This window comes from Hyperolius riggenbachi, chromosome 7 (assembly GCF_040937935.1).
Source record: "Hyperolius riggenbachi isolate aHypRig1 chromosome 7, aHypRig1.pri, whole genome shotgun sequence".
Classification (NCBI taxonomy): Eukaryota; Metazoa; Chordata; class Amphibia; order Anura; family Hyperoliidae; genus Hyperolius; species Hyperolius riggenbachi.
The window spans coordinates 16,494,100-16,520,938 of record NC_090652.1 but is presented as its reverse complement, the minus strand read 5'-3'; the positions used below and the strand labels follow the sequence as shown (position 1 = coordinate 16,520,938).

General features: G+C 47.6%; 1 protein-coding gene across 1 annotated transcript in view; it reads right to left on the bottom strand.

Annotated features, from left to right (window-relative positions):
* Window positions 1–26,839, bottom strand: part of LOC137525346 (zinc finger protein 208-like) — a 129,633-nt gene that overhangs the window by 32,274 nt on the left and 70,520 nt on the right. The window contains exons 7-8 of the mRNA XM_068246401.1: window positions 15,299–15,375; window positions 9,073–9,259 (exon numbers count right to left, since the gene is read on the bottom strand). Coding sequence (XP_068102502.1) covers window positions 9,073–9,259; window positions 15,299–15,375 — 264 coding nt within the window. The remainder of the gene's footprint in view (window positions 1–9,072; window positions 9,260–15,298; window positions 15,376–26,839) is intronic.

Below are 26,839 nucleotides of genomic sequence, written 5' to 3'. Positions count from 1 at the left end.
GCTCACTGCATATACCTACTACCTGTTGTGTTTACTTAACCCACCTCATCACTGCACAGTGCACATAATGACCTGTTGTGTTGAGTAAACCCAGCTCACTGCATATACCTACTACCTGTTGTGTTGAGTGAACCCAGCTCACTGCATACACCTACTACCTGTTGTGTTTACTTAACCCACCTCATCACTGCACATAACTACCTGTTGTGTTGAGTAAACCCAGCTCACTGCATATACCTACTACCTGTTGTGTTGAGTGAACCCAGCTCACTGCACATACCTACTACCTGTTGTGTTTACTTAACCCACCTCATCACTGCACATAACTACCTGTTGTGTTAAGTGAACCCAGCTCACTGCATATACCTACTACCTGTTGTGTTGAGTGAACCCAGCTCACTGCATATACCTACTACCTGTTGTGTTGAGTGAACCCAGCTCACTGCATATACCTACTACCTGTTGTGTTTACTTGACCCACCTCATCACTGCACATAACTACCTGTTGTGTTGAGTAAACCCAGCTCACTGCATATACCTACTACCTGTTGTGTTGAGTGAACCCAGCTCACTGCATATACCTACTACCTGTTGTGTTTACTTAACCCACCTCATCACTGCACATAACTACCTGTTGTGTTAAGTGAACCCAGCTCACTGCATATACCTACTACCTGTTGTGTTGAGTGAACCCAGCTCACTGCATATACCTACTACCTGTTGTGTTGAGTGAACCCAGCTCACTGCATATACCTACTGCCTGTTGTGTTTACTTAACCCACCTCATCACTGCACATAACTACCTGTTGTGTTAAGTGAACCCAGCTCACTGCATATACCTACTACCTGTTGTGTTGAGTGAACCCAGCTCACTGCATCCTACTACCTGTTGTGTTGAGTGAACCCACCTCACTGCATCCTAGTACCTTTACTGTTCAGTGAACCCAGCTCACTGCATCCTACTACCTGTTATGTTGAGTGAACCCACCTCACTGCATCCAAGTACCTTTACTGTTCAGTGAACCCAGCTCACTGCATCCTACTACATGTTGTGTTGAGTGAACCCACCTCACTGCATCCAAGTACCTTTACTGTTCAGTGAACCCAGCTCACTGCATATACCTAGCATCCCCCCGAGATGGACAAAATGGAAAAACCAGGTAGAGGAAGAGGTAGAGGCAGACCCAGAGGAAGGCCACCAGGCACCGGCAGGTCTGTGCGAGGTGGTGTTGCTGTGATTTCGTGCGGACCTGGCCCAAAATACAGTGCTCAGAAGAAGGCACGTGCCATCACTTCCCAAAATCGTGAGGAGGTGATTGAGTTTTTAACACAGAACACCTCATCTCCCGCAGCCACCAGCGCTACAACAAGTACCACATCCGCTGCATTTGACACTTCGCAGGAGTTATTTGGTGGTGGTGGTGGTGAAATCACCGATTCACAGCCACTACTGCAACAACAACAAGAAGGCACAGGTACACCACCTCCTACATCTGAGTTAGGTGGCGATAGTATGGACGTAACGTGTGAGGAGGGGGCTGATGAAACACCTGAAGTTGGTGCAGTTGAGGAGGTGTCTGAGGAAAGTACAGCTGGCCAGGAGGATTATGATGACGATTATACGGATACCACATATGTTCCCGGTAGAGGAGATGACCAGGGGGACAGTTCAGAGGAGGAGTCAGAGAGGACTAGGAGGAGATGACTCCATGATAGAAGCAGAGGGAGCTCGTCCTCAGAAACAGCTGGGGGCAGTGTCCGGCGCCATGTATCGCCAGCTATGGCCAGACAGCCAACATGCCCTTCAACGTCAGCTGCTGATGCCACCGTAGCGCCATCAGCCCAGGGGGGCTCAGCGGTTTGGAAATGTTTTAACGTGTGTGTCTCAGATCGGAGCAAAGCCATCTGTTGTCTCTGCCAGCAAAAATTGAGCCGTGGAAAGGCCAACTCTCACGTAGGGACAAGTGCCTTACGAAGGCACCTGGAGAGAAGGCACAAACAGCTATGGCAAGAACACCTGAGGAAAAGCAGCACCCCTCAAAAGACAAGCCACCCTCCTTCTCCTCTTCCTCCTTCAGGTACATCGTCTTCATCCACTTTCTCCCTTGCACCTTCACAGCCACCCTCCTCCACACCGCCTCTTCCCTTCAGCGGTTCCTTCTCCTCTGCCCACAGCAGTACCCAGCTGTCCGTGAAGGAAGTATTTGAGCGTAAGAAGCAAATGTCTGCCAGTCACCCTCTTGCCCGGCATCTGACAGCTGGCATGGCGGAATTATAAGCTCGCCAGCTATTACCATACAAGCCGGTGGAGTCGGAGGCTTTCCGTAAGTTTGTGGCCATTGGTACACCGCAGTGGAAGATACCAGGCCGCAATTATTTTTCACAAAAGGCCATACCCAAACTCTACCGTGCAGTTGAGAGGCAAGTGGTGTCATCTCTGGCACACAGCGTTGGGTCAAGGGTCCACCTGACCACAGATGCCTGGTCTGCCAAGCACGGGCAGGGCCACTACATTACATACACAGCCCATTGGGTCAACCTGGTGACCGATGGCAGCAAGCAGGGAGTACATGGCTGCGCAGAGGACCGACTTGTCACACCTCCACGGCTTGCAGACAGGCCTCCAGCCACCTCCTCTCCACCTGCTATCACCGCTTCGCTGTCGTCATCCTCCTCCTCGGCTGGTGCCGCCATCTCCTCTCCAGCTACACAGCCCCAGCACCCCAGGGCCTATGCTGCATGCCAGGTACGACGGTGTCACGCAGTGTTAGACATGTCTTGCCTGAAAGCGGAGAGTCACACTGGAGCAGCTCTCCTGGCTGCTCTTAACAAACAGGTGGAGCAATGGCTGACCCCGCACAAGCTTGAGATCGGCAACGTGGTGTGTGACAACGGCAGCAATCTCATTGCTGCGTTGAATTTGGGAAAGCTGACACACATACCCTGCATGGCACATGTGCTTAATCTGGTCGTGCAAAGATTTGTGTCCAAGTACCCAGGCTTAGAGGACGTCCTGAAGCAGGCCAGGAAGTTGTGTGGGCATTTCAGGCGCTCTTACAAGGCCATGGCACGCTTTGCGGAGATTCAGCGTAGAATCAACTTGCCGGTGAGACGCCTGATTTGCGATAGCCCGACTCGCTGGAATTCCACCCTGCTGATGTTCTCTCGCCTGCTAGACCAGGAAACAGCCGTCACCCAGTACCTGTATCATTACAGTACAAGGACACAATCTGGGAGGATGGGGATGTTCTGGCCCAACAACTGGACACTGATGCGAAATTCATGCAGGGTCATGGAGCCCTTTGAGGATGTGATCAAACTGGTGAGTCGCGATGAGGGCACCATCAGCGACTTGATCCCCTACGCCTACTTCCTGGAGCGTGTCGTGCATAGAGTGGTGGATACAGCTGTGGAGGAGCGTGAACAAGAAGAGTTACGGCAGCAGGAGTCGTGGGAGCCATTTACACACAAACCCGATGTTTCCACAACACCGGCAGCAGCACAGAGGGGGGAGGAGGAGGAAGAAGAGGAGTCGTGTGGGGAAGGAGAGGAGTCAGACTCTGATGATGGTGATGATGAGGAAGGTGTTTCTGTGGAGGAGGAAGAGGCGGCGGAAGGAGAACAATCGCGGCAGCCATCACAGGGGGCTTCTGCTGCTCCACGTTCCCGTGGTATTGTTCGTGGCTGGGGGGAGGAAGAGGAGTTGCGTCCCGTCACTGAGGAAGAGCAAGAGGAGATGGAGAGTACGTCTGCATCCAGCTTTGTGCAGATGTCCTCTTTCATGTTGTCCAGCCTGTTGAGGGACCCCCGTATCAAAAAACTCAAGACGAATTACCTGCACTGGGTGGCCACGCTACTAGACCCTCAGTACAGGCACAAAGTGGTGGACCTGTTACCAACTCAACAAAAGGCGGAAAGGATGCAGCACTTGCAGAACAAGCTGTCGATGATGCTTTACAATGCATTTAAGGGTGATGTGGCTGCACAACGCAATCAAGGTACCACTGGCAGTAACCCTCCTCCTCCCAAGTCCACGCAGGCAAGGACAGGACGCTCCAGCGATCTCAGGGTGATGTCGGACATGCGGACGTTCTTTAGTCCAACTCCTCGCCATAATCCTTCCGGATCCACCCTCCACCAACGCCTGGACCGGCAGGTAGCCGACTACCTGGCCTTGAGTGTGGATGTAGACTCTGCGAAAAGCGACGATGAACCCTTGGACTACTGGTTGCGCAGGCTTGACCTGTGGCCAGAGCTGTCCTAATTTGCCATACAACTTCTCTCTTGCCCTGCCACAAGCGTCCTGTCAGAAAGGACCTTCAGTGCAGCTGGAGGCATAGTTACTGAGAAGAGAAGTCGCCTAAGTCACGACAGTGTTCAGTACCTGACCGTTATCAAAATTAATGAGGAATGGATCACGGAGGGCTACTGCACGACTAAAGACTAAGTCAGTCCCCACACACAGCATCTCTGCCTGCAGGCCGCTTGACTGCCTTCTCCACCACCACCAACAGGGTCCAGGACTCTAGGCAGATTCCTGAATTTTTAAGGCCGCTGCTAGCAGCGGCCGCTACACTAATTTTTCTGGTGCGTGTACATGTGCCCATCCCCCTTCGTGATCATTACCTTGCCGCGGTGAAGGGGCTTGCGCATCACAATGAAGCAATGACCGCCGGCTATTTGAGTGTCTCGGGTGGGGGTGGCACACAAAAGATAATAAGGTCGTTGCTTCATTGTGGTCAGACCAAATTTTATCAGCTGGACAGTCACTGTTCTGTCATTTAGCTACATCAGCCGGGCAAGGGCTGAAAAGCCACCATCACCTGCACTCTTGTCATGGTGCGCACCAGTCCAGCACGGCCGTCACTACACAAACGGCTGTTTGCAGTCACTGCATACCTTTCACTGCATCTGTGACTTCACATTATACCTGGTAGTCAGTGCATAACTTGCACTTGAATGGATACACTTTTAAACAATTTAAAAATACAACCATCTAAAGTTTCAAACAATTTAAAAATACAACCATCTATCATTTTCAGACAATTTAAAAAAAGGGCAAAAAAACTTGCCCTCCGTAAAACATTCTTGGCAAATGCTTTCGACTTGGTTTGTCTTCCGCTGGGTCAAGGGACCATCTGACCACAGATGTCTGGTCTGCAAAGCACGGTCAGGGCAGCTACAGCTTGGGTCTCAGCAGGCTCCCACTTCGGGCCGGAATCCAACCTTCATTCCCCGCTGTGACAATGGCAGACTTGCCCTCCATAACGGATTCTCGCCGGAGACCAACCTGGTGAATCGCAGTGAAGGCACCATCAGACTTGCCCTCCATAACGGATTCCCGTTAAAGGATTTAAAGTTGATTCATTACAATTAGGGCCGCAAAAGGTCCTCCTGAGTCCTGTATTGTTATTTTTGGTCACTACCTCGGGGCGGGCGTGCATGCCTGCCTGCCTCCCTCCTTGCCTGGATGTGTGGTGGTAGCCGTTGATCAGGCTACAACTCCGGAACGCAATACAACCATCTCCACTTTCAAACAATTTAAAAATACAACCATCTAAAGTTTCAAACAATTTAAAAATACAACCATCTATCATTTTCAAACAATTTAAAAAAAAGGGCAAAAAAACTGGCCCTCCGTAAAACATTCTTGGCAAATGCGTTCGACTTGGTTTGTCTTCCGCTGGGTCAAGGGTCCATCTGACCACAGATGCCTGGTCTGCAAAGCACGGTCAGGGCAGCTACAGCATGGGTCTCAGCAGGCTCCCACTTCGGGCCGGAATCCAACCTTCATTCCCCGCGGTGACAATGGCAGACTTGCCCTCCATAACGGATTCTCGTTAAAAGGATTTAAAGTTGATTCATTACTGTCAGGAACCGGCCCGCGGCACGCCTGCGTATACGGTTCCCGACTGCGGGTTTGACCAGATTAAGCGGGGAACAGCCTTATTTAAGCTACAAACAAGGCTGGAACCCCTCAAACACTTCCCACTGCCACCACTAGCGTTGCTAGACACGTTCACTCAGCTATCGAGTGCTCAATACGCAATCTGCGTTTTCGTATTTGGGTCAGCTTTGCGCTTAGGCCAAATACGGGAACGCCACGCACCCACACACACACACAGTTGCAATCTTACACTGTCGTGAAGCAAAGACCCACTAACAGTCGTTCCGAACGATACTGTTAGCCACTCTGCTGTCGCTACTCGCACTGGCGTTGTTCGTACGTTGGGTCAGCTGCGCGCTTAGGCCAACGTATGACAAACGCCCCCACACACAATGCAATTACAATTTCATACGGTAGTGTTGCTCAAGCGTACAATTAGGCATGAACTTATACACGGTTACACTCCAGTCTCTTCTAGGCTATGAGTGTTAGTTTAGTACGGCAGAAGTCAAACTTATTAAATAATAATTTAATATTCTAGAAAAACATAGAACAGTGCAGAACTTAATATATACAAAAAGATTACAAAAAACAAAGTAAAAATGTTACAAGATAAAAGTTACAAAAATAACACACACGGATATTTGCGTAAAATAAAAATGGGGATTAAAAAAAACGTTACCAGCTTAGGTTAGAACGTTGTTTGACGGGAGGACGCCGTTTCGACCAGGAGTCGCGATCCTCCCTAGCTATTCGCTACCTCCGAGAGAAGACGGTCACTAGGCATTTGCCTCTGCTTTTTATACTCTGAGCTACGCCTGTAGGCTGCAACTTCCTTGGGGAGGGGAGGAACTAGGTTTTAATTAAATCTCAGACATATTCCATTTCCAGGTAAAAGTCCATACATCAAAGATTGTGAAGTGAGCCTTTCAACTCCAGGTGAAAACTTGATTACGGCTTTTTCCTGTCTCAGTTCTCAGACATAAATGGGATTTCCAGAGATCCACATACATGAAAAGGGTACTATAGCACCTCCACTAATGATTTAATTTCCACAGGTAAAAAATGGTATCAACAGGACTTCACCCATTTCTAATAGCCTGTCATGTACATTTCAAACGTTCCTGTGTTAGTCTCCAGACTCTGGTCCTCTGGCTTTGTGTATTGAGACAATAGGCCGTCTCCTGAGTTCAAACAGTCAGGCAGATAATCCCATTAGCACTCTCAGAGGAACTGCATACAGACTCAAAGCACCTGATATGGTCAAGACAATCACCCATTTCCTTGCCCCAAGCAACTCAAGGTAACCTGCTCCCTTCTGGCAGAAAAAATGAAAGAATATGTTCCTGTTATCCTTAATATCATCAGCACCTCAATATATCTCCACAATTACAATTAGGGCCTCAAAGTCCTGTATTGCATGCCTGCCTGCTGCCCTCCTTGGATGTGCAGTGGTAGCCGTTGCTCAGGCTCCACACCTGATTCCATCCCTCATTCCCCGGCCATTACCCGGGGTCACTCACAAATGGCAGACTTGCCCGCCTCCATATGATTCTCGTGAAAGGAATGTGGTGTCATCTTTGCCCTCCATAACGGATTCCCGTTAAAGGATTTAAAGTTGATTCATGACAATTAGGGCCGCAACAGGTCCTCCTGAGCCCTGTATTGTTATTTTTGGTCACTACCTCAGGGCGGGCGTGCATGCCTGCCTGCCTGCTGCCCTCCTTGCCTGGATGTGCAGTGGTAGCCGTTGCTCAGTCTCCACACCGGATTCAAACCCCTCATTCCCCGGCCATTACCCGGGGTCACAAATGGCAGACTTGCCCGCCTCCATATGATTCTCGTGAAAGGAATGTGGTGTCATCTTTGCCCGCCATAACTGGTTCTTGTTAAAGGATTTAAAGTACATTCATTTCAAATACACAGCAGGGCCTCGAAAGTCCTCCTCCTGTATTGTTAGTTTTGGTCACTACCTCGGGGCGGGCGGGTGTGCATGCCTGCCTGCTGCCCTCCTTGGATGTGTAGTGGTAGCCGTTGCTCAGGCTCCACACCGGATTCAAACCCCTCATTCCCCGGCCATTATCCGGGGTCACAATGGCAGACTTGCCCGCCTCCATAGGATTTTCATTGTAGCGGTACTGAACAAGTACACAGCAAGTAGAAAATGTAATTTAAAAAAACCGTAAGCTTTTTAACAATGCCATGGAAAGTTGAGAAGGAAGTCACACATTACCTGACATCACTGAGTGAGGAAGAGCAATCTCGCCATGTTGTACTCCAGCATGGCCGTCACTACACAAACAGCTGTTTGCGGTGCGTTACACAGTGAGTTTGGTGTGTCAGTGTGAAGCAGTACTCTAATTACACTCCCTGATTGATGTATACACATGCAAGATGTTTGAAAGCACGTTAGGCCTGCAATTTAGCATTCAATGTGATTTCTGCCCTTAAAACGCTGTTTTGCGTCACATCCAGATTTTTTCCCGGGACTTTTGGCGTGTATCCCACTCCGCCATGCCCCCCTCCAGGTGTTAGACCCCTTGAAACATCTTTTCCATCACTTTTGTGGCCAGCCTAATTTTTTCTATTTTTCAAAGTTCGCCTCCCCATTGAAGTCTATTGCGGTTCGTGAACTTTTCCGCAAACCAAACCTTCCGCGGAAGTTCGCGAACCCGGTTCGCGAACCAAAAATCGGAGGTTCGCGACATCTCTACATTTTAGTAATGATGTCCCGGGGGGGGGGGGGGGGGGGGGGGGGTTCCCCTCCTTTGATTGCGGCCTCAGAGCTCTATGGGCTCTGTTCATGCGGAATTCCGTTTCAGGAAAGTCAGGAAGAAGATGGCGAAGCAAGGCCAGCAGAAAGTCCTGGACTTCTGTCACAGATTTAGGGACTCCTTTGATCCTCAAATTACTTCGCCTATCCCTGTTCTCTTGGTCTTCCCTGGCATCATACAACACTGCAATGTCTGACCGCATTTCCTCTATGTCTGTGTCCACCTGCTTACAGTAGGCCCTGACCCCGTCCAAACCCTCCTCCGTGGCGTGCACTCGCTCTCCCAGCGTGGCCAGTTTGGCGCTTATTTCTCTAACAGTCTCGGCATTAGATGCCTTGATAAGCCTCTCTAAGTTAGCGTAGAGTTCCTGTAAATCAGCCTTCGTGATCCCCGAGGAGTCTGCACGCTTACCGTCTTGTGCTGTGCTGTCGCCGTGAGCTCGGGCGCAATCTTGGGAGGCCGCTCCCTTCTGCTTGCTGGCGAAGAGTTCAGGGGTCCGGATTCCCCTGATTTTTTTGGGGAGGCATCCCAGGACACTCAGGGGGCACTCACCGATGGTCTTGTCGGTCAGGGAGGAGAAGGACGGGGCCCGGGTGAGCTATATGTGGAAAAGTCCGCCGGAGCTAATCTGCCATGCATCTGCCCGGAACTCTGGTCAGGCGCCGCCCCCGCATGCTGTCATGTTTTTATGCGTGAGGTTGCTAAGCAACTGGGGCAAACATGACCCCATGTCACGCATATCTAACCTGGTCATCTCTTTTAAATACCTGTATGTGAATTGTGCCAGCTAACGCAGTAAGGATGTCAGCGCACTGCACATAATTAATAGACCTGCTAGCGGTTAATGAACAGGCACGGCCTGTCGGGGATTGTATAATGACGTTGCTTAGCAACTGAAAGCCCAATCCCCCTTCCTGCGCTGTTCGTATAGGAAAGACAAGCGGGGGCGGAGCTTTGGACCACACGTGATGTGTGGGCGGAAGCTCCGTGATGGCGCGAGCAGCGAGAATCCTAGCAAGCCCATGACAGGCGGGGGGTGTGTTTAGCAGAGTGAGCGGCAAACTGATTGGTCTAGCCCCATTGGCCAATAGAAGAATGGGGCGTGGCCGTGCGGCGCAGCGAGTAGAGATGGGAAGTCCGGATCTTTTCAATGATTCGGATGATTCGAATCGGATCATTGAAAAGATCCGGATCTTTGAACCAAATCTTCAAATCATTTTACTAGGGAAGCATTCGGGGGTGAAATGAGTAGCAGGACAGGACTTTCCCTGCAGTGGACAAAGAAAGGGAGGGGGGTGGACAGACAGAGAAGGGGAGAAGATGGACAGAGAAGGGCAGGGAGTGGACAGAGAAGGGAGGAGGTGGACGAAGAGGGGTGAGCAGAGAGCAGCAGAAATGTTTTTTTGCACACATTACCCACATGTTGCAATCATATGCTTTAAATATATTTCACCTATATGTTCATCTGTATACTTTGAATGCAATTGTCTCACAGTGAAAGAAAGCATTCCCCAATGTGTCCTTTTCTCACCTCACTCATCATAAATTTAGGGAGAAGTGCAGCTGTTTAGAGCAGAGTGCAGGAGGATCAAATTGCACTGCAATCACAGTGCCTGCCCTGTCATTCTAGCCCAGCACGCTGTCTGCAAAGTTACTGAGCTGTGCTTCTGAGCCAAAAGTTTCCCATTTGTTCACTATGTAGCACTGCACTACGGAACAGACAGCCTATAATGGGCAGCACATTGCAGCCAGTATGTGCTCTACACATATCTGGCAGTGGCACCCATGTCCTCTCTCTCATCTACCTGTCCCTGCAAGGCTGGCTCCCCTCCAACTGAGCGATCCATCTCTGCTCTGCTTCCAGGACCCCCTTGCCCGCTGAGAGGCGGGGCGTGCCGCTCCTGGCTCCACCCCCTTTGTGCACCGAATTGTTCATTTTGATGATCCGGATGATTCGACTCACAAAAAAGATCCGGATCAAAGATCCGAATCGTTCATGATCCGGACAACACTAGCGCGAGCAGTGCTGGTTGTGTTTGTTCACCATAATAGCCAACTAATGAGCACATACATTTGAACCACAGAGGCAATTACCCAATTTTTACTTGGAGTGCGACCTGAGGGACACAGATTGGGTGTGTATGACTATATACAGTAGTGCTGCGCATGCTGACTCGTTATATTGATGCAAGTGAGACTTTGATCTTAGGAACAATAGTGTTATGCTGGTGTGTTTATAATGTAAACATTGGAGATGACATCATCGTTTTGTCACAATTGGGGTGGGGTGCATGGGGATTTCAATTGTATATAAAGCTTGTTAAGAACTACGCGGTTGTAACCACACGCCTTGATGAAGGGGGACCCTGCGTGGCCCCCGAAACAATTGTTGACTTTAATATCTTCATGGAACGCATAGCTCAATAAAAGGAGCGTAAAGCATTCAAAAAAACGGTGTGCTGATACATTTGATCACTGCTTCTACCTGGGACATGCCTATGTCCTGGTATCAAGCACCCGACCTCCGATTGATGGAGTGCCTTCCACAACCTTCAAATTACATAAAGTGCTTTAAAACATTGTGGATCGATCAGGTAGTGTAAGTAGTGTACTGCTTCACACTGACAGACCAAACTCACTGTTTAACGCACCACAAACAGCCGCAAATGGTTGTTATAAGTTTACACTCTCACATACATGTCAGTCCTCTTGGCGGCAATGTTTATGTAGTGATGGCCGTGCTCATGCGCACGTTGGCGAGAGTGCAGGGGATGGCAGTTTTCCAGCCCATATGGTCGGGCTGAGGTAGTTCAATGACAGAACAACAGTGCCTGTCCAGCTGATCAAATTTGGTCTGTCCACAATGAAGCAACGACCTTATTATCTTGAGTGTGCACCCCCAACACACTCATATAGGTCATTACTTCATTGTGAAATGCAAGCCCCTTCACCATGACAAGGTAACGATCACAAAGGGGAATTGACACATGTACATGCCTTCTTTTTGTTGTTTTTGTAGCCACAGTGCAGCTAGAAAAATTAGGCATGTACACACGCCAGAAAAAATTATATTTGGTAGCGGCTGCTGCTAGCAGTGGCCTTACAAATTCAGGATCCACCTGTAGTTCTGGACCCTGTTGGTGGTGGCGGAGAAGGCAGTCAAGCGGCATGCTTGGCAGAGATGCTGTGTGGGGACTGACTTAGTCTTCGGGCAGGCAGTCACACTGCTTGCAGGCAGAGATGCTGTGTGGGGACTGACTTAGTCTTCAGGCAGGCAGTAGCCCCCCGGGATCCATGCCTCATTCACTTTAATAAAGGTGAGGTACTGAACACCTTTTTGACCTAGGCGACTTCTCGTCAGTGACAATGCCTCATACTGTGCTGAAGGTCCTTTCTGACAGAATGCTTGAGGCAGGGCAAGCCAGAAGTTCAATGGCAAATTGTGACAGCTCTGGCCACAGGTCAAGCCGGCACACTTAGTAGCCCAGGGGTTCATCGCTGCTCAGAGTGTCAGTATCCGCACTTAGGCCAGGTACTGCCTGCGTGGACATCGGAGGAGGAGGAAGAGGATTTCTGGCACCTTTTTCCCGTTGTGCTGTGACATCACCCTTAAACACAGTGTAAAGCATACTTGCCAGCTTGTTGTGCAAGCGCTGCATCCTTTCTGCCTTCTTGTAATTTGGTAACATTTTCACCACTTTGTGCTTATACCGAGGGTCTAGTAGCGTTGCCACCCAGTACAGGTCCTTGATTCTTTTTATTCAGGGATCCCTCAACAGGCTGGACAGCATGAAGGACCCCATCTGCACAAGTTTGGATGCCGACCTAGTCATCTCCTCTTCCTTATTGATGTCAGGGAAATACTTCGGCAAGAAAATCCCCACCTGCCCAGAGCCTGCCCTAGCACCGTAGCTGTACAGATACTTGTTGACGGCTTTATCCTGTTGTAGCAGGCGGTTAAACATGAGAAGCGTTGAATTCCAGGGAGTCAGGCTATCGCAAATCAAGTGCCTCACTGGTAAGTTCTTTTGCCGCTGAATATTGGAGAAGCGCGCCATGGCTGTGTAGGAATGCCTGAAATGCCCACTAGAGATGACTTGAACCTCAGATTTTCGGTTTGCGAACCTCGAACGTGAACTTCCGCAAAAGTTCGGGTTCGTGCAAACTTTCGCGAACCTCAATAGACTTCAATGGGGAGGCGAACTTGAAAACTAGAAACATTTATGCTGGCCAGAAAAGTGATGGAAAAGATGTTTCAAGGGGTCTAACACCTAGAGGGGGGCATGGCGGAGAGGGATACATGCCAAAAGTCCCGGGTAAAATTCTGGATTTGACGCACAGCAGCATTTTAAGGGCAGAAATCACATTGCATGCTAAATTGGAGGCCTAAAGTACTTTAAAACATCTTGCATGTGTATACATCAATCAGGGAGTGTAATTAGTGTACTGTTTCACATTGACAGACCAAACTCACTGTGTAACGCACCGCAAACAGCTGTTTGTGTAGTGACGGCCATGCTGGACTGGTGCGCACCATGGCACGATTGCTCTTCCTCAGTGATATCAGGTAATGTCTGACTGCCTTGTCAACTTTTGATGATTCTTTCTCTACCATTGTTAAAGCTTACATCTATTTTTTTAAATTACTTTTTCTGCTGGCTGTTCAGTACCTTTAACGAGAATCTGTTATGGAGGGCAAGTCTGCCATTCATTCAACTGTGTGAAACTTTCGATGGTACTTTCTCAGTACCATGGTGACCACGGGTAATGGCCGGGGAATCAGGGTCCGGAGTGGGAGCCTGAGAAACGGCTACCACCACAAATCCAAGGAAGGCAGCAGGCACGCTGTGGGCAAAGGAGCACGATTGGCTACCACCACACATCTAAGGAAGGCAGCAGGCATGGCACGCAAGTCCCGACTCAGGGAGGTAGTGACGAAAAATAACAATACAGGAGGACTCTTTCGAGGCCCTGCTGTGTACGAGACGAATAAACTTTAAATCCTTTAACGAGAATCTGTTATGGAGGGCAAGTCTGCCATTCATTCAATTGTGTGACTGATAAACAAGTTTCCATAATACTTTCTCAGTACCATGGTGACCACGGGTAATGGCCGGGGAATCAGGGTTTGATTCTGGTCCAGAGTGGGAGCCTGAGAAACGGCTACCACCACACATCCAAGGAAGGACCCATTGTGCTGTATAAGTAATGTACCTGCCCTGACCGTGCTTTGCAGACCAGGCATCTGTGGTCAGATGGACCCTTGACCCAACTCTGTGGGCCAGAGATGACACCACTTGCCTATAACGAGAATCTGTTATGGAGGGCAAGTCTGCCATTCATGCAACTGTGTGACTGATAGTATATAACAATGCGTGCGCTCACGTAGGTAGGTGCACTGAACAGGCAGGTATGCAGTGATTGGTATTACAAATGTGCACCTGTCACACACACACACACACTTACCATGAACAGGTGCAGTGACTGGTGGTATATTACACTGTGTGCGCTCACGTAGGTGGGTGCACTGAACAGGCAGGTATGCAGTGATTGGTATTACAAATGTGCACCTGTCACACACACACACGTACCATGAACAGGTGCAGTGACTGGTGGTATATTACACTGTGTGCGCTCACGTAGGTAGGTGCACTGAACAGGCAGGTATGCAGTGATTGGTATTACAAATGTGCACCTGTCTCACACACACACAGGTACCGTGAACAGGTGCAGTGACTGGTGGTATATAACAATGTGTGCGCTCACGTAGGTAGGTAGGTGCACTGAACAGGCAGGTATGCAGTGATTGGTATTACAAATGTGCAGCTGTCACACATACAGGTAGTCACTGAATGTGCTGGGCCTGGCAGTGGCACAGTAGGAATTACCAAGGGGCCACGGGCCAGCTAAGACTGACTGACAGGGCTGTGTAAGCAAAAAATAATAGATCACAAGAACAACATTAGCTCTCAAAAGAGCTGTTGAGGGTTGCTTTTTAGCAGTATCAGCAAGGAGCAAGCTAATAAGCCTAACACAAGAGCCTAACTAGTAACTAAGCTTCCCCTATGTCTACAGTATGTCTCTAATTACTGCAGCCACATGAGTGAGTGAAAAGGATGACACTGCCTGCCTATTATAAGATGGGGGGGGGGGGGGGGAGCTCCAGGAGGGAGTGTAGCCTGATGGGTACCCTGTGTCTGCTGACTGTGATGTAGAGGGTCAAAGTTGACCCTAATGATGTAGTATAGGGGGCGGGTCAAACATGCATATATAGTTTGCGGTTCACCGCAAACGCAAACCACCAAAGTTCGCACGAATAAGTTTGTGGTCGAACCGTTCGGGCCACTCTAATGCCCACACCCCTTCCTGGACTGCTTCAGGACCTCCTTACACACAAATCGTTGGATTATACGATTCAGCACATGTGGCATGCAGGGCACGTGTGAACTTGCCTTGCCCAAACTCAAAGCCGACAAGAGATTGCTTCTGTTGTCACACACCACTTTGCTGATCTCCAGTTGGTGCGGAATCAGCCACTGATCCACCTGTTAGTTCAAAGCGGCCAGGAGTGCTGGTCCTTGGTGTGACTCTCAGCTTTGATGCAAGACATGTCCAAGATGGCGTGACACAGTCTTACCTGGCATGCGGAAAAGGCCCTGGGGAGCTGGGGGTGTGCAGTTGGCGAGGAAAGCGTAGCAGTAGAGTAGGACTCAGCTGAGGAGGAGGATGACAGCGAAAAGGATGTAGGAGGAGAAGGAGAAGAGGAGGTGGCAGCAGGCCTGCATGCAAGCCGTGGTGTTGTTACCAACTCCGCTGCACAGCCACGTACTCCAGGCTTGCCAGCGTTCAGCAGGTTTACCCAATGTGCCGTGTAAGTAATATACCTGCCCTGTCCGTGCTTTGCAGACCAGGCATCCATGGTCAGATGGACCCTTGACCCAATCCTGTGTGCCAGAGATGACACCACTCGCCTTTCAACATCACGGTACAGTTAAGGGTATTGACTTTTTGGAAAAATAATTGCGGCCTGGTATCTTCCACTGTGGTGTCCCAATCACCACAAATTTTCAGAGGCTGCTGCTAAACATGATAAACTTTCTGCCATGGGAGATGGTCAGAACAGTGTGGTGGAGGAGCAGCATGTGCAGACCTGCATTGGGGGAGATGGTCAGCACAGTGTGGTGGGGGAGCAGCATGTACAGACGTGCATTAGGAGAGATGGTCAGCACAGTGTGGTGGGGGAGCAGTGTGTGCAGACATGCATTGGGAGAGATGATCAGCATAGTGTGGTGGGGGAGCAGCGTGTGCAGACGTGCATTGGGGAGATGGTCAGCATAGTGTTTTGGGGAGCAGCATGTGTAGACGTGCATTGGGGGGAGATGGTCAGCACAGTGTGGTGGGGAGCAGTGTGTGCAGACGTGCATGGGGGAGATGGTCAGCACAGTGTGGTGGGGGAGAAGGGTGTGCAGACATGCATTGGGGGAGATGGGTAGCATAGTGTGGCGGGGGAGCAGCATGTGCAGACGTGCATTGGGAGAGATGGTCAGCATAGTGTGGTGGGGGAGCAGCATGTGCAGACGTGCATTGGGGGAGATGGTCAGCATAGTGTGGTGGGGAGCAGCATGTGCAGACGTGCATTGGGGCAGATGGTCAGCACGGTGTGGTGGGGGAGCAGTGTGTGCAGACGTGCATTGGGGGAGATGGTCAGCATAGTGTGGTGGGGGAGCAGCGTGTGCAGACATGCATTGGGAGCTCTTGAATCGGGATCTACATGATATTGGCATGAGATGGTGCAATAACTGTAAGTATTTATTATTAAGTATAATCAGATATAGGGCTCTAATCATCTGTTCAATAAGCTGCACTGCCGTGTCACGTCAGGGAACATGCGTTCTCTGCAAAGCCCTGCCCACCGCTCTTGACATCTTTCACGTTAGGCGGTCCTGGGGCTGCCACCTTCCCGACACCTATCGCTGTTAAGCGGTCGGGAAGGGGTTAATCTCACCCTGAGCACCTTCGGGTCCTGTAGCATCTTAGGACGTGATTTCGGCACTTTGATTGACCCAAAAGGATGACCATGGTTCAGGGATGCCATGCTATACATCACTTCCTGTATACTTCACTTCCTTGATTTGAAGTAAGCTCACCAGCTGTGTCACCAGCTTAGACCCGAGGGCTGCTGTCATGGCACGGAGTGTGGGCTTACATACACCAGGTAACACTGACATGCTGATCCTTACATGTCGGGGTGTGATGGCCTCATGGTGCATTGCTCCTCTCTTTCCTTAGGGGAGCTTTACTTTGGAGTTCACTTCCTGGTTTGATTACAACAGTGAAGCTCATGCACATGTCTTATTAGTGGGCGTCCTGTTTATTTACTCCCCACAAATGGCCTATGGAGTGATTATTGATTGGAATATTGATGGGGGTTTTGCCCCTGTATATTTTTCACCCCCCTCAACATTTATTTACAAATTTCTTGGACCAAATCACTGCACTTTTTACACATATATCCCATCTCATCTTAGAATAAAAGAGCTTTTTAGGTATACCAGTACATACAAATTGCTGCCTTGCAGTAATTCCTATCCTGGTGTATGCTCTATTGTTCTACAGACCAGCAGAGCCCAATATTACTGCTCCGACCACCATCATTTTTTATCAGCACTGTGAGACCCCCCCCCCCCCCCCCATCCTCCTGGAATTTTATCTTATTGTCTGTGTGCTTAGAATGGACCTGAACTCTTGCACAGGACAGAAGGAAAATAGAGAGAAATGCCCCCTTCATGTGTCTAATTCATCCTTATCTGTGACAAGTGTATTTGATCTCTCAGCTGTGTCAGCCGACTGCCTCTGCAGAACAGCTAATTTGTAAAGAAAGGATGATAGCCCTGGGCTATTTCCTTGAAAGCAGGAAGTAGACACACTGCAGAATAACTGCAGAATTTGTACCCTCTGTAAAAAAATAAACGTTTTTCTTTAAATGTTATTATGCTGTTGCTTATCTTTTAGAGCAGAGAGGAAGATATGAGTTCAGGTCTATTTTAAATAGTAGTGTGATGTCCCCCCGCCAGGCAATGCAAATGACAGTCTAAAGGGGAACACAACCTCACATAGAGTAACAGACATGATGATGTAGTAAGAACAGGATAAGAGCATCTTCCATGAGGAAATATGATTAATTACAACCATAAAACATTTATTTTTAAAGTAGCCAAGTTTATTGAAGAAGTAAGGCAAATACACATTAGTGAGAGAGAACAACAAAGTGTCAGATGATACATTAGAGGCCTGGAATAGGCACATCAGGATACATATAAACGTCAAGCACTTGGCCTACTTTTAGATATATATAAAAACTATAGAACAGCCATAAACAGTAACAGTTGCCTTAGAGGATACAAAATAGCCACCAGTAATATGAAGGAGCTCGGACGTCAGCTGGAGATTAATAACAGTGATGGGTACTCAGTATAGGGGATATATTATAACTTAGTGTGTGGGGAATTTATCCAGGTAGAGCAGATTTGGTCACATTAGATTGGGTACCTCTGCGGTGATATACTGCCTTGTGGAGGGGGAAGCATCCGATTCACAGACCTGACCCACTCAGTGCACGATGGCGCTGTGGTAAGTCTCCAACACTTGCTGAGGAGTTAGCGAGCTATGTGACGTGTCTCTATAGCAAATTGTATCAGGAATTTTCCAGTAAAGGATTCAGGAAATATATAAAGGAGACACACCTCTGGGGCAGCCCATATAGTCATTGAGGAATTTAATGACTTGCGCCTAATGGGCTTGATTCACTAAACCGTGATAACTCAAATATCACACCTTATCAAAGTTAACACGCCTTATCAGAGTAGCATAGCGAGCGCTTAAAACCTACAAGGGCTCAGGGCAGGACGAGTGCCATTGCCAATTAGCAGGCATAAGTTCGTAGCACTCGCTATGCTACTCTGATAAGGCACGTTAACTTTGATAAGGTGTGATATCTTTGATAAGGTGTGATATTTGAGTTATCACACTTTAGTGAATCAAGCCAAATATGTAATAACCTGAGGACAGGTCCACTTTATGTGTAAAAAGCATTTGGGGCAGTTAGGCTGCATACCAGAGCCTTCTGTCATGCCGCTCCTACATTATGGAACTCCTTACCTCAGCAGTTCAGGACAGCTCCATCTCTGGATGTGTTTAAATTCTGACTGAAAACCCACCTGTTCAGTTTGGCAATTGCAGAAATATAATTTTATCCTCAGTGTTAATACTTCATCTCACTACCAATTACTGAAACTGAGAGAGCCTAAGCGCTTTGAGTCCTATGGGAGAAAAGGAGCTATAAATAAAGTTATTGTTATTGTTACATTTGGATAGGCGTACTGGAGTAAGGTAGGCTCGGTGTATAACGTATAAGCACAGCAGTCTATCAGGTGTGTGGGGAGCAGCCTTAGTCACTCGCTCCAGTGTCACATCCCACTCACCCTCTGAGATATCCCCTCCATCCCTCTCCCAGGCCGTCCGGCGGGAGGCAGCACAGGGGCTGGCTGAGAGTGGCATTATCATATTACACAGAGCTGAAATAAGCTGCTTAGATGATGGACCCAGAACAGGAGTCATATTTGTAGGTAAGTTCTCACACTGGGTCTACATTGCATGTCTGAGCTGCAGATTTGCAGAAGACGGTGTGGTGCAGGTCAAATTCAGATGCTTGACGCACAAAAGATTTAACTAGTTCACCACTAATGGGTTTTTCCTTTAATGGACCAGAGCAATTTTCACATTTCAGCAATCATCCCTTTAATTCACAAATAACTTTATCACTATTTTTCACAACAAAATGATCCATATCTTGGGTTTTTTTGCCACCAGTTAGGCTTTTTTTCGGGTGGTACATTTTGCTAAAAAAACATTTTATTCTAAATGCATTTTAAAAAGAATAATGAGAAAAAAATGGAAAAAAGATCATTTCTCAGTTTTCAGCTTTTATAGTTTTAAAATAATATATGCTACTGTAATTAAAACCCATGTATTTTATTTGCCCATTTGTCCCTGTTATTACACCATTTAAATGATGTCCCTATCAAAATATATGGCAACAAAATTGTATTAGGAAATAAAGGTGTATTATTTCAGTTTTGCGTCTGTTCCGAATTACAAGCCCTTATTTGCAAAAATAACAGTAATATACCCTTGTGACATACTTTTCATATTAAGAAAGTTGAGTCCGTAAGGTAATGATTTTTTTTTCTAAATGTCTTTTTTCTTTTTTTAATAAAAGTGTTTTATTTTGGTAACTATAAGAAGGGAGGTAAGGTGTCAATTCCTGGGGTATTTTAATTTATTGGGATGTATGTAGGTGTCATTTTACCATTTGGCTTCAATTTTACCAATTTTACTATTTGGCCACTAGAGGTCCCCCCCCCCACTTTATTCCTCCTATGTACTGAATACATGAATTACAGAAGTAACACCTGTACGTTATACTTTTACTTTTGTCAATGATCACCAGCATCAGTGAGATCATTGATCACAGGCATTTTGATCAGTGAATGGGAACTGTGCTCCCATTCACTGATTCACTAAGGGGCTGCAGTTGAGAATGCCCGCAATCCTGGCGAGGTAAGTATATTTACGCCCCTGAGACTTACATGAAGTCCTGAGGGGGATAAATATACTGCCCCTGGGACGATAACTAGTTCAAGACGGGGCCACCATAAAACAAATTTACATCCCATTTAGTGTTCAGTCTTTCAGGCAATGGTAGTGTTGGCAGAATAGTTCGCTGGGAAAATGTAACGTTTGGTGTAGCAAACAGGAGTCTGATTATTGTGTGATCTGCAGTATCACCAATAATCAGACACTATACCTGATTATATGGTGATCTGCAGAATCACCAATAATGCACGTATAGCTAACAAGGTAGTTGCAAGTGTATAGTGCTTGGGGCAACAGTAATACTGATTATGTATCAAACGCAGATAGAACAGAGGCGCTAAAAAGAGTAAAAACACTATTATTTAAAAACAGTAAAAAGAGGGAAGGTAAGGTGGACTTACCTCCCTCTAACAGTGGACAACAAAACTCTGAGGTAGAGTAGAATGCATTTATTAAACAGTGTAACTCCTAAAGATGCAACGCGTTTCGCGGGCCACAGCACCGCTTCCTCAGGCTATACAGGAGTTCAAAAAAGCTGTATCCAATCCAAGTATTGAATGAGCGCCTCACAGAAGCTGTATCCAATCCAAGTATTGAATGAGCGCCTCACAGAAGCTGTATCCAATCCAAGTATTGAATGAGCGCCTCTGTGAGTGGAGGGGTACGCCCCCCTTTTTTCTCCTGTCTACAGAGAGCGACTTTTATACCCGAGTGGGGTCGGGTACTAATTCTCCCCACCTGCCTTTCAAGTGGTTGCCTGCTGGTGACCCTTTTTTGTGAGTATAATTCTGCACGAACTATCTAGACAGATTTTCTCTGTAAAAACTATATTGCACTATTGGGCTCTTGGTGCCCTGTTTTTTCTTTTGTTTTAGAAGTAATACTGATTAGTTTTGGCAGAACCTTACCAGAGGAGCTGGTGGGCACTATCAGTAAGGAACCTCACCAGTGACAAGGGCTCACTGGTGAGTAGAGTGGTCAGACAGATCAGATCGGCAACAGACAGGAGGATACAGTACAAAATAGGCAGGCAAAAGGATAGAGATATTTCAGGCAGAGTCAACAGCAGGATCAGATGGGCTAAAGTACAGAATCTATTAGCGTAAGAATAGTCAGAAGAGAGTCAGAGTCATACACAGGTAATCAAGCAATAATAACAATAGTAATAATAATTCCTAGTCTTGTGTGAAATCCCTGGTTTCCTCCCAGATCAAAGCACACCAGAACTATCTAAGGTCTGAGTGCTCACACGAAGCATTCGCAACAGCAGACAGTTTGCAAGTGATTCTCAGAGGCTTAAGAAGCGGAGGAGACCCCCTTTTTTCGGATGAAAGCAACTTTTACATGTCATTCGGAAATCAAGGTGCCAGAGTCTGGAGGAAGACTGGGGAGAGGGAAATGCCAAAATGCCTGAAGTCCAGTGTCAAGTACCCACAGTCAGTGATGGTCTGGGGTGCCATGTCAGCTGCTGGTGTTGGTCCACTGTGTTTTATCAAGGGCAGGGTCAATGCAGCTAGCTATCAGGAGATTCTGGAGCACTTCATGCTTCCATCTGCTGAAAAGCTTTATGGAGATGAAGATTTCATTTTTCAGCACAACCTGGCACCTGCTCACAGTGCCAAAACCACTGGTAAATGGTTTACGGACCATGGTATTACTGTGCTCAATTGGCCTGCCAACTCTCCTGACCTGAACCCCATAGAGAATCTGTAGGATATTGTGAAGAGAAAGTTGAGAGACGCAAGACCCAACACTCTGGACGAGCTTAAGGCGGCTATCGAAGCATCCTGGGCCTCCATAACACCTGAGCAGTGCCACAGGCTGATTGCCTCCATGCCACGCCGCATCGAAGCAGTCATTTCTGCAAAAGGATTCCCAACCAAGTATTGAGTGCATAACTGAACATAATTATTTGAAGGTTGACTTTTATTTGTTTTAAAAACACTTTTCTTTTATTGGTCGGATGAAATATGCTAATTTTTTGAGATAGGAATTTTGGGTTTTCATGAGCTGTATGCCAAAATCATCAATATTAACCACTTGAGGACCGCCCCCAGCCGATGGGCGGCGGCAAAGACCGGGCCCAAACGACCGCAATACGCCCATCGGCGGGGGCGGCTGCGGGAGTGGCTATGCGGCGATCGCGTCATTCGTGACGCGATCAGCCGCCGGGGACTGGCTCCGCCCACCATTCGCTGTAACCCGCCGGCCGTTCGGAAGCGCCGGCGGGTTACTAGCACCCGGATCGCCGCGGAAACAATGTATAATAGGCTTTGTAATGTATACAAAGCCTATTATACTGGCTGCCTCCTGCCCTGGTGGTCCCAGTGTCCGAGGGACCACCAGGGCAGGCTGCAGCCACCCTAGTCTGCACCCAAGCACACTGATTTCCCCCCCCCCTGCCCCCTGATCGCCCACAGCACCCCTCAGACCCCCCCCCTGCCCACCCCCCAGACCACTGTTTGCACCCAGTCACCCCCCTAATCACCCATCAATCACTCCCTGTCACTATCTGTCAACGCTATTTTTTTTTTAGTCCCTAATCTGCCCCCTACTCCCTCCTGATCACCCCCCCCCACCCCTCAGATTCTCCCCAGACCCCCCTCCCATGTACTGTATGCATCTATCCCCCCTGATCACCTGTCAATCACCCGTCAATCACCCCCTGTCACTGCCACCCATCAATCAGCCCCTAACCTGCCCCTTGCGGGCAATCTGATCACCCACCCACACCAATAGATCGCCCGCAGATCCGACATCAGATCACCTCCCAAGTGCAGTGTTTACATCTCTTCTCTCCTCTAAACACCCACTAATTACCCATCAATCACCCATCAATCACCCCCTATCACCACCTGTCACTGTTACCCATCAGATTAGACCCTAATCTGCCCCTTGCGGGCACCCAATCACCCGCCCACACGCTCAGATTGCCCTCAGACCCCCCCCTTATCAATTCGCCAGTGCAATATTTACATCTGTTATTCCCTGTAATAACCCACTGATCACCTGTCAATCACCCATCAATCACCCCCTGTCACTGCCACCCATCAATCACCCCCTGTCACTGCCACCCATCAATCAGCCCCTAACCTGCCCCTTGCGGGCAATCTGATCACCCACCCACACCAATAGATCGCCCGCAGATCCGATATCAGATCACCTCCCAAGTGCAGTGTTTACATCTCTTCTCTCCTCTAAACACCCACTAATTACCCATCAATCACCCATCAATCACCCCCTATCACCACCTGTCACTGTTACCCATCAGATTAGACCCTAATCTGCCCCTTGCGGGCACCCAATCACCCGCCCACACGCTCAGATTGCCCTCAGACCCCCCCCCCCTTATCAATTCGCCAGTGCAATATTTACATCTGTTATTCCCTGTAATAACCCACTGATCACCTGTCAATCACCCATCAATCACCCCCTGTCACTGCCACCCATCAATCACCCCCTGTCACTGCCACCCATCAATCAGCCCCTAACCTGCCCCTTGCGGGCAATCTGATCACCCACCCACACCAATAGATCGCCCGCAGATCCGACATCAGATCACCTCCCAAGTGCAGTGTTTACATCTCTTCTCTCCTCTAAACACCCACTAATTACCCATCAATCACCCATAAATCACCCCCTATCACCACCTGTCACTGTTACCCATCAGATTAGACCCTAATCTGCCCCTAGGGCACCCAATCACCCACCCACACCTCAGAACGCCCTCAGACCCCAGCCCTGATCACCTCGCCAGTGCATTGCTTGCATCTATTTCCCCCCTCTAATCACACCTTGAGACACCCATCAATCACCTCCTGTCACCCCTAGCACACCTACCCATCAGATCAGGCCCTAATTTGCCCCGTGTGGGCTCCTGATCACTCGGCCAAACCCTCAGATCCCACTCAGACCCCCTTCCGATCACCTCCCCAGTGCATTGATTGCATCTATTTTCCCCTCTAACCGCCCCCTGAGACACCCATCAATCACCTCCTGTCACCCCCCTAGCACTCCTATCCATCAGATCAGGCCCAATACATCCTGTCATCTAAGAGGCCACCCTGCTTATGACCGGTTCCACAAAATTTGCCCCCTCATAGACCACCTGTCATCAAAATTTGCAGATGCTTATACCCCTGAACAGTCATTTTGAGAAATTTGGTTTCCAGACTACTCACAGTTTTGGGCCCGTAAAATGCCAGGGCAGTATAGGAACCCCACAAGTGACCCCATTTTAGAAAGAAGACACCCCAAGGTATTCTGTTAGGTGTATCATGAGTTCATAGAAGATTTTATTTTTTGTCAAAAGTTAGCGGAAATTGGATTTTTATTGTTTTTTTTCACAAAGTGTCATTTTTCACTAACTTGTGACAAAAAAATAAAATCTTCTATGAACTCACCATACCCCTAACGGAATACCTTGGGGTGTCTTCTTTCTAAAAATGGGGTCACTTGTGGGGTTCCTATACTGCCCTGGCATTTTAGGGGCCCTAAACCGTGAGGAGCAGTCTTGAAACCAAATGTCGCAAAATGACCTGTGAAATCCTAAAGGTACTGATTGGACTTTGGGCCCCTTAGCGCAGTTAGGGTGCAAAAAAGTGCCACACATTTGGTATCGCCGTACTCAGGAGAAGTAGTATAATGTGTTTTGGGGTGTATTTTTCCACATACCCATGCTGAGTGGGAGAAATATCTCTATAAATAGACAATTGTGTGTAAAAAAAATTAAAAAATTGTCATTTACGGAGATATTTCTCCCACCCAGCATGGGTATGTGTAAAAATACACCCCAAAACACATTATACTACTTCTCCTGAGTACGGCAATACCACATGTGTGGCACTTTTTTGCAGCCTAACTGCGCTAAGGGGCCCAAAGTCCAATGAGCATCTTTAGGCTTTACAGGGGTGCTTACAATTAGGCACCCCCCAAAACGCCAGGACAGTGAACACACCCCACAAATTACCCCATTTTGCAAAGTAGACACTTCAAGGTATTCAGAGAGGAGCATAGTGAGTCCGTGGCAGATTTCATTTTTTTTTGTCGCAAGTTAGAAGAAATGGAAACTTTTTTTTTTTTTGTCACAAAGTGTCGTTTTCCGCTAACTTGTGACAAAAAATAAAATCTTCTATGAACTCACCATGCCTCTCACTGAATACTTTGGGATGTCTTCTTTCCAAAATGGGGTCATTTGGGGGGTATTTGTACTATCCTGGAATTTTAGCCCCTCATGAAACCTGACAGGTGCGCAGAAAAGTCAGAGATGCTTGAAAATGGGAAAATTCACTTTTGGCACCATAGTTTGTAAACGCTATAACTTTTACCCAATCCAATAAATATACACTGAATGTTTTTTTTTTATCAAAGACATGTAGCAGAATAACTTTCGCGCTCAAATGTATAGGAAATTTTACTTTATTTGAAAAATGTCAGCACAGAAAGTTAAAAAAGTCATTTTTTTGACAAAATTCATGTCTTTTTTGATGAATATAATAAAAAGTAAAACTCGCAGCAGCAATCAAATAGCACCAAAAGAAAGCTGTATTAGTGACAAGAAAAGGAGGTAAAATTCATTTAGGTGGTAGGTTGTATGAGCAAGCAATAAACCGTGAAAGCTGCAGTGGTCTGAATGGAGAAAAAGGCTCTGGTCCTTAAAGGGGAACTTCAGCCTAAACAAACATACTGTCATTAAGTTACATTAGTTATGTTAATTAGAATAGATAGGTAATATAATCTCTTACTCGCCCTGTTTTAAAAGAACAGGCAAATATTTGTGATTCATGGGGGCTGCCATCTTTGTCATGGGGGCAGCCATCTTTTTGCTTGAAAGGAGGTGACAGGGAGCAGGAGACACAGTTCGTACTATCCTGTGTCCTGATTACCCCTTCCAGCTGCACACGCTAGGCTTTAAATGTCAAATTCAAAATGTAAGAGAAAAATGTTTGCACCAAAACAGCAGAACGGGAGCAACAACATCAGAAATCCCATCATGCTTTGCGCAGCATAAGGGGAAAACTGCCCGGGCAGTTTTCTTCTGTGCAGCTAAAAATGAGGCTTTTATAAGAGAAACAAAGTTCTGATGCTGTAAAACTGTTAAAGAAACACCAGGCCTTTTCAGTGCTGCTGAGTCGATTTTTAGTCTGGAGGTTCACTTTAAGGGGCGAAAAGACTGTGGTCCTCAAGTGGTTAAAACAATAAAAGGCTTGAACTACTTCAGTTGTGTGTAATGAATCTAAAATATATGAAAGTCTAATGTTTATCAGTACATTACAGAAAATAATGAACTTTATCACAATATGCTAATTTTTTGAGAAGATCCTGTAGATGTAAATTTACATTGCTAATAGGTTTATACATTATCTGTAATTTAACCACATTTACATATATACTTTTTTTCTGTCCAAACTTTAAAACCTATTTTCTCCAAAACTATGAAGTCTTTTATTGCTATTTTCCCCACTGTTCTCCTTAACATACCCCGACTACTGGGTATTTCTAGGATATACGAGGGCTTTGCTAT